Raw genomic sequence first — 9,005 nt, 5'->3', positions numbered from 1 at the left:
GTAAATAAATACTTAAATCTCCAACTACGTTCTCTGCCTTTTCTAAACACTATCCAGTTTACCCCTTGATGCATTCCAATATTAGCTGTAGTCCACAACAGCAGGAGGTCATTTTTTAAGAGAGAAGTTTTCTCCATCATTTAAATAACATACTAAAGTCAATGAGGAAATTATTTTTTAAAGCATGTATGTTCTTGATTTCAAATCACATTCATTCAATTATCAAGTAAAGGAGATGGACACAGTGTAAATACCATCCCACTTGCTGTTATCACTTCTGAAAGCAGGAGGTAGGAGGAACATGACTCAGTTTCTGCAGGATGGTTTAGTTTATACATAGGAATCACACTAAGGTCCCAGGTGCATTACACAGCAGCAAATTTCCTTTGCTGAAAATGAATTTCACTTACTGGAATGATTAAAAGTATTATTAAGTGAGGGCGAGATTTCCAAAAGCTGATCAGTGAAGTAAGCAGATTTTTAGAATTAACCCTCCCTTAAAAATGTACTTAACTAAAAGCACAATTAAAAAAGACATACCCAAAGTAAAGGCTACTACATAGGCCTGCAGATTAGCACGAGTCCACTATCTCAAGAAACAAAGCTCCCTTACACCTACATACCTGTTGCAAAATGAATGGTGTGATTAAAAAGGCATGACGAGATTATTTTATGCACTATATTGTGCATAAAACCCCATAAACCCCATCCTTCTGGGGTGCTACCCAGCACCCATACTGTAGGCCCTCACTCTGCACGTGTAACGGGCACATAGAGAAACAGCTCTCAACTCCATTCTGCAGTGCACACGTACCCCTTTATATGATGTTGGTAGGCATACAAGTAGCATTTGTATTTCAGTGTCAGCCTTCGCATTGTTCTTACAGAATCACACAATTTAACCCTCTGATTTACCACCAGGTAATAATGAGCCCTAATCTGCTGCTGAAACTGCAGCTGTCTCCAATTGGCACATGAAAAGAAATGGATTCTCTCGAGTAATTCCTGCAGGTTTTGAGATTTTACTTCTTCTCTCAACTGCAAGCTCTGATCTCACAGAGACGTACAGGATTTTACAAGGTCTGAATTTTTTTCCCAGATGTGCACCACAGAACAGGGAAATTACTTTGATCAAACAAAATCCATGATATTCTATAGTGTTCTTCTTGAACTCCTTCTACAAAACTGCTCAAATCTTTCTTCTCTCCTGTTCTTCCAGACATTAAGAAATACATAGGAAAAAATAAACCTGGTCAGTTGCTCAACTGCTTCTACGCACTTTCTAAACCACCACTTGAACTCATTCTCCCTTAACCAAAGACAACTTGGATACAGTGCAACAACTGCTTTTGATAGTTAAAGTACGAAAAATCTCAGGGCAACACAATCCCTAATGATACCAGTGTTGAGAAAAATACCAAACCTATAAATATTGACCATTTGCTAAGTAGCAATACAACAGTAAAGTGTTATGTGTGACAGTCTGCCCTCACCATCCTTTTAGCTTCATTTTTAGTCACCCAAATCTGTAAGAAATCATCCATGGAGAACTAGAAATTTTTACAATTTCAGACAGTTTTTGTCCTTACATAGCCCTTGATTATATCCCAACAATAAAATCTGAATACATTTATTCAAATCATTCTTAAAGAATTAATTTTTTATGTGTAGAAATAACATCTCTTCTTATGCACCTCTACGTTCAATGACTGCACAAAGCTCAAAGTCATTCAACCATTTACCTGTTATTCCTGGAAAGTAATAAAAAAACCCCACAGTCCTGCAGAAATCAAAAGACAACAGCACTACAGAAATCACAGAATTGTGGTATTCCTCTTATTCTAAAAAGCTGAGAGTGAAGGAGAGGAGCAGATCTGAGAAGTTGTCAAGTTCTTAGAAACCAATCTGCAACTCAAGTAAATACTGAAAAAAAATGTAAAACAACAGTGCACGATCTTCCACGTCAAACACATTTGCCATTTTTCACATCAGACACATGGGAGACAAAAATATCCTATCATTTTAATAGAGTTGAATTACTCCCAGTTTCTAAAGTTGGTGCCTGGTGGGAAAGCAACAGTCTGATGCTTTCCTTGGGCTTTACTTGGTGTGAGGAGAGGCTGAGGGCACAGGGCTGAAGAAGAGACTAAAGCAGCCTCATAGAATGGCTTGGGTTGGAAGGGACCTCAAGGATCATGAAGCTCCAACATGCTGTCTGTCACATGCAGGGCTGCCAACCTCCCCATTTAACACTAGACCAGGCTGCCTGGGGTCCCATCCAACCTGGCCTTGAACACCCCCAGGGACGGGGCATCCACAACCTCTCTGGGCAGCCTGTGCCAGCACCTCACCACTCTCAAAGTAAAGAACCTCCCCTTGACATCCAACCTAAGCTGCAGACTGCTCTCTGCAGCTCCTGAGGAGGGGAAGCAGAGGGAGTTTGTTCTACTTGTGAATATCTTCACAGCACTGAACTATGTGACACAGCTTATAACCTAAAGAATGTGGCAGCAGTGCTGAGCTGCCTCCAAATTATCAGGTGGGAGAAATTCATGTTGTCAAGGGAAATAATTTCTTCAGCATGAATACAGTAACAAAAACAGTTAAAAGAACTTAAACCCTCTGAAAAGGTTTTCTTTTAATTGCTATGTGCTTTTGCCAAAATACCTCTAGGAGGCTGGGTGGATTTTTAGATTTAATGGAAGTAGCAGTGAACAGAAACTGAACCCCAAAGCTCCAGAATCACAGAAGATCACAACTTGCCAATTTTTATTTCTTCTGTATTTCCTAATCTTTCAAAATAAGCTCAAAGGCAGAACACAGAAGAAAACATTGTCTTTTTTTTTTAAATAAAAATATCAGCATGTTCAGACTTTTGTTTTCCTCAGTGCTATTATTTCAGCTGACGTCTGTCTTCCAATCAGTGTCCACACAGTTCTCAGAGAAACATTCTTATTTCTTCTCCACTTCAGAGCTAAATTCTGAAACACAATACAGACTACAGAAACCCTTCTGTTTGTTTTGGGGGATGGATGATCTTTTGAAGAAGCTTACCACCCTACTGAGACAAAATGGTCCATTGCTCACATCACCACTTGCGGAAAAATGCTGCTTCAACACTGATTATGTAAGATGAACTCACTTTACTGTGGTCAAGAAATCCGATTTCCTCCTAAATTCCCCAAACAATGAAAAATGAAAGACTGATACTGATGAGAAAGTATGGTTTAAATGTAAAAGAATATTTTGGCTCTAAGTCTACACTGAAGAACACCAGGGGAATGCATGCAGTCACAAACCCCATCTGTTTGTGCTCGATAGCACAACGAGCAAAGCTTTCCCTTCTCATACCAAAGAGTAAGGACAAAAAGGAAGTAATGAAGTGACTGGTAGCTTTAATTTAGAAATGATAACAAGTACTCTTTATCTGAAGTTTATGTCAAATGGGAAATAAAACCCAGAGGATGCAGACTAAAATGTCAGGTATTTGTTAGAGAGGTGAATTTGTCCGTCTGAATGATGAGGATAAACAACAACAGAACCAAAACATTTCTAATGTGACATCCTACGATGATTTTTGAGCCTTCTAAGGGGAAGAAAGGAAGGCGATATACCAGTAAATACGCACATAGCTGCTCAAATCACTGCTACCAATCAGTGCACCAGAGCAGGGTGAACACGTTCCTCGTGTTTCTATTGAGTTGTATTATGCCAAATACAACAGTCATCACACACATCAACTTTTAACTCACATCTCTAATTTGAGTTACGTTAAAATAATTCCTCAATGGAGAGAAGCGGTGCTGCTTACCTGCATACGAATGGACCTCATGTAAACAGGAGTTTTATTTGAACTTGTTTTGTTTAGTTGACATAAATACAATCTGAATGCAATTCAGCTCTGGCAACTGCTATATTAGAGGTAACACTGAAGGAAAATTATCAACTTTAAACGCAGCAAAATATATATCTAAATTATATACAGAAATATGTATTTCTTTGTATCGTGTATAGTATATGTATAATTATAAAAATGATTTATTTTTATTTTAAAGAAAACATGTCCTTCGCAAAGATGCCAAGATCTTTCACAGAAAAATGTGAGCACACCAAACAACCTCTTCTAGTAAAACCTTAATTACTTTTGAGATACAAATAAATTGTTAATGGCAACCATGGCCAACCATTTCTGTATTATATGCAAGCTTATTAAATTTTCTCAAGTGCTTGTATGCAAAAATACTAGAGAAAATTGTAACCACATCAGGAATCTTTAAGAGCCGCCTTCCAGAATTCCAGTTTTGTACTTCAGCTTCAGACATTTATTGTTCAAGAAACAGCTAGAGGTATTTCTGGCATCATCCTTAACAGAACTGCCTGAACCTAACTGCACTAAAAGCACAAATACATCAGATTTAGTTAAGCAAACATACTTGACATACAGTAGGGGAATAAAACAAGAAAAAATAATAAAAAAATATCTCCTCTCCCAAAAACAAGCACTTAGATCAAGCAATCCAGTTAAAGGCAATGCAATCTGAACATGTAACCTAGTTAGATTTTATAAAACCAACACCTAGTATCACAATTATGGTACAGTTACATCTTAAGTCTGTCTTGCTGCTTTGCTAAAATATCCAACACCTACCCACCGAGAATCCTATCGTGGAATTTCTATCATTTACAGAAAACTTAGAAATCTTCCTCATTCTTTTGTAATTTAAGTTTTAAATTCTTATGTACCCACCTGCTTTGTCAGTGGTCAAAATAAAAAGTACTCTCCTGCAAGAAAGCATTTACTATGCAATACACCTCAACCTTCCCTTCTTTCCTTAAGTGAAGATTATTTGAATCCACAACACAGGCATTGTGGTAGTCATAAAAACATACATCTCTCAGCTGTGAGTGTAAGTACCCTATTTACTTACCAGTCCTCTAATCCTTTCACATAATTTACCCTCACATTTCATGTTTATCATATCATTCTCATACTTAATTCTCAGCCTAAAAAAAAAAAAAAGCTTAATACACTCTGAAAACTTAACACAAAGGAAATAAGATTAATTTGACAACTAATTAGCACAACAGATTCTTAATCAGTAGGCCTGTATATTGCTGTAATTGAAGTAGATGATTTATACAGCAGGGGAGAATGCACCTAATTCACAGTGCATTTCTACCATATGGTTTCTCTCTAGGGTCATCCCATACTTTTTCATGACATTTAGATATGCTGGTACATTTAATTTCATTTATTTCTTCTTCTAGAAGACAATTGATACATAAGTACGAAGACTTCAGAGACAGAGAAAGCTACAATTTCAAAGTTTCTACAGCATTAGAAATGTTATTACTGAATGAGTTGATAGATTTCTTCATTCATATCTTACAACTAAAGTGAAATGCACCAGTATCTACTCTGCTTCCCTCAAGCTGTAAGTATGAGAAGAACTTGCTCCTGAACCCCCACGCTCACAGGAAACTCTCTGAAGTCGTACGCTTGTTTAGTCCTGTAGCAGCTTCTGCTACATAATCAAGTAACAGGTTTCCAAAAATTTCAGCTATTAGTTAACGAGAGGAAAATCAAACTCAGACCTGACTAAAAGAGACAACTAACCAACTGTGTTAACTAAACAATGACCAGACTCAAACTGAAGCAGTGGCTCTCCAACTTCTGCTATTGAACTCCAAATCCAGCTTACTGAAGTACTGCCGGCTACCATCCTCTGGTCCCCTTGTAGAATACCTAAACATGTTCACCACAGGTTTTTCCCGTTCAGCTTGTTTCCTAGCATTTCTCTCTCTCTCTCTCTCTCTCCAGTCTTAAAACCACTCTGTTTCTTGTCTCATCAGAATACCAGTACAGCAGTACAATACAGCAGTACCAATACAACAGTAATAGCACTGTGATCTACTGGTGGCTCCACACGCCAGAAAACATTCTGATGGGCACAGAATGATACTCTGGCAATGCTTGCCAAGGTAATACCACATATTAGTGCCCTAATTAAAGAAGCCATTGCATAAAGAATAGGAGGTAGAAGGCATTTGAAGAGACCTCCTTTCCTACTTGCTAACAAAAGCAGAATTGAATCCAGAGTTCAGTAGCCATCAAGCAGCTAAGTGTTCTCTGGTCGTTTTACCTACAGCTCATCCTATTGCCCGCAGATCTTCTGTTTGCCCACCCCATTTCCAGGGAATTCAGTCTATGAGTTTGAAAAGCCATGAAAACTGCAGAAGCTGTCATATTTGCTGTGAGCAGATCTGCATGGTCATATCATTGGCATTTTTAAAAGCCAGGTTAAAACAACTAACTTTCAATTCATCCCTTCCTACGTGAGTGTTCTGTATGTTAAGATACCTGAAAACTGCACTGATACAGTAGCACTTATTTTAACTTGTATTACGAATAAACTGCACATGCTGTTTTACAGACAATATATATTTGTAAACTTGCTCATGCAAAATTAGTGTGCACAACAGGGATATTTGTTTTCTAATCCCCACACCTTAAAAAAAATGACATTTATGTCTGCTTCTTTTTGAACTGTGCCAAAGCCCCCTCTTTAATATAATAAATCTTACACAGGATTTATCTGCCAGCCAAACCAATTTATGAAGCTGAAACAAAAAAAAATAAAAAGTTATACAAAAACATGGTGCACCTGGATGCTTGATTCCCACCTCCCCCACACCTCTTTGTTGTTGTCTACAAATAGAAAGAGTAAACAAAAGAAAAAAAAAAATCATGGTCACAAAATTTTAACATTTTAATCCTAAATGTTACAAGGAAAATGGATGTTGGAACCTACTTCCATACACCATGCGTCAACTTTTTAATTCCCAAATGTGGCCAAATCCACTAAAACAAGAGTGGTTAACAAACGCTGGATTATGGAAATACATTTCTGGAATAGATGCTAGAAAAGCAACAATGGGAAAAGCCAACTGTCTCCATAAAGGTAAATAAAGTGGAACAATGTGTAGATTAGATATTTTTTTCTGTTTCTTACTCATAACCTGTCAATTCAGTGCATCTTATGGTTCAACATAATGGTCCCCATTTTGGGCAAACATTTAACTAGTGTCCATAGATTCCAAGTTAGTGGATGAGGAATCTTTTTGGATACTTTCAAAGATAGTTGCCAGCTCGGTGTTAGAGCTTATCTGTGACTGGAATTCACTCATTAACGGACTCTTTTCTGCTTCTGGAATGGTTAGAAGTGCTGCTACTGCCCTCATCGCAGATCGTTTCAGTTCATCTTGCTTTTCAAACTCCTGTTTCACTGAATTTGCCTTTACCTAGGGAAAAAAGTGAAAATGTTTGAAAATGTAGCTCAACTCTCCCTCTAAACCCACCTTAACCCACACTTATCTTATAAAGACCTATTTCCTTTCACTAGACCAAAACTGAACACTGCACAGTAAACACAAAAATGCTGCGTGTTACCAAGTCAATTACCAAATAGAAATGTTAGCAGCTAACCTCTAGCTAGTAGAGTCAGTAAATAACACTGAAATGGTGTTATCACAAATACTTCCAGACTTCAGAGAACAACAGTTAAACAAAAAAACTGCTTTTATTAAAATAATCTATTATCCTTCTCTTGATTTCAGTGATAAATTATTATTAAAAAAGGTAAAAATTCTTGACAGTCAATATAACAGATTACAGTAATGGGGAAAAAAAAGATAAATCAGGCATTAAATCAGTATCAGAGCACACAGCTGAATCAAGATGAGTGGGAGTAGGAGACCAACTGTGCCAAAACCCAAAAATCTCACTGCATAAATGAGAAAAAAAACACCACAACAAAACAAACCAAAAGCAGCACCATTTTATGCTACCTTCATCACTCTAATGTTTGTCTGCAACAACATAACCATCAGAAGTCAGAAAAACCCTTAGTATTCTACTTTCACTGTTTATAATAACACACAAGTTGCTGAAGTAGCAACTACGTTTTTGAGAAACAAAAAAAATGGCAAAAAAAAGGACTTTTAAAAATGAGCTGACCATTTTGCTCTTTAATTTGTAGTTTAAGGAGAAGTAATACATGTGTAAGGATCCACGTATTTGCATCGTTCTGCAGTTTACAAACTATAATTCAGGAAAAGCTCTAGCAGTACACCTAGATTACAAGCAGCGTTCTTCAGACACAAATTCATTTATAATTCTGTAAGGCAACACAAGTTAATTAACAAACAGAAGTTGCAATTTAAAACAATACCTTAGTTGTACATGTAGCACGCAGAGGTTCAACAAGCCTATCCAATCTCTGCAGCACTGCACTTGGACAAAGGGTCGACAGTCTCACCAACATTAAAAAGGTTAGCATCTAGTTGGAGAGAAAACCAAAAAATCAGTCATGCACAACACAATTATTTCCTAGAACATTGTGCAACCGTTCACAGCAACACTTTAATGATATTTTAAATAATGAAATATTTAAACACACGAGGTAGCATTCTTACCATTTCAGTCCACTCACTATTCAAAACATTTCTCGCTTGCTTACATAGCAAAATGACAGCTAACCTTAATGTCATAGTGATCCTTCAAGCCATCTTCAACATGGTTTAGGAATTCAAATATATCTAGTCTATCCAAACAGCTATCCAAAAGAGTATACATGCATTCAAAGGCAGCTTTCCTAATGTCCAAACCATCATCAACTGTGTGCTTAAATGGTCCCATTTCCACCTGTCAGCAAATAAAAACAAAGTTAAAAAATAATACATTTATACAAACGGAGTCTATTTGCGTTAATCTAGTCACATTTTTCTCAGTTAACATACCTCTCTGATTAATTCCTTCCGGACTTTTGTTTCATTGTAAAGATGAGGAAGCACAGTATCTAAGAGGTCCCTTATTAATGATGGTTTATTGTGTGCAGCTGAGTTAAATGTCACTAGGGCTACTCTCCTGACATTGAGATCCGGGTCCTCCAGTGTTTTCAAAAAATCACCTGCAATTGCAATAAACTGCAATAAATCAACAAATT

The 9,005-nt window shown here is 37.2% G+C and overlaps 1 protein-coding gene across 1 annotated transcript in view; it reads right to left on the bottom strand.

Annotated features, from left to right (window-relative positions):
• Positions 1 to 6,746: 6,746 nt before the first annotated feature.
• CAND1 (cullin associated and neddylation dissociated 1) overlaps positions 6,747 to 9,005 on the bottom strand; it is a 28,766-nt gene continuing 26,507 nt past the window's right edge. The window contains exons 12-15 of the mRNA XM_042815695.1: positions 8,800 to 8,969; positions 8,540 to 8,704; positions 8,232 to 8,339; positions 6,747 to 7,302 (exon numbers count right to left, since the gene is read on the bottom strand). Coding sequence (XP_042671629.1) covers positions 7,078 to 7,302; positions 8,232 to 8,339; positions 8,540 to 8,704; positions 8,800 to 8,969 — 668 coding nt within the window. The 3' untranslated portion in view covers positions 6,747 to 7,077. The remainder of the gene's footprint in view (positions 7,303 to 8,231; positions 8,340 to 8,539; positions 8,705 to 8,799; positions 8,970 to 9,005) is intronic.

Source organism: Centrocercus urophasianus, unplaced genomic scaffold (assembly GCF_019232065.1).
Source record: "Centrocercus urophasianus isolate 14NV4802_14NV808 unplaced genomic scaffold, USGS_Curo_1.0 seq_15, whole genome shotgun sequence".
Lineage (NCBI taxonomy): Eukaryota > Metazoa > Chordata > Aves > Galliformes > Phasianidae > Centrocercus > Centrocercus urophasianus.
Note: the sequence above shows the minus strand (reverse complement) of the source record. Positions and strands in the feature narration are given on the sequence as shown.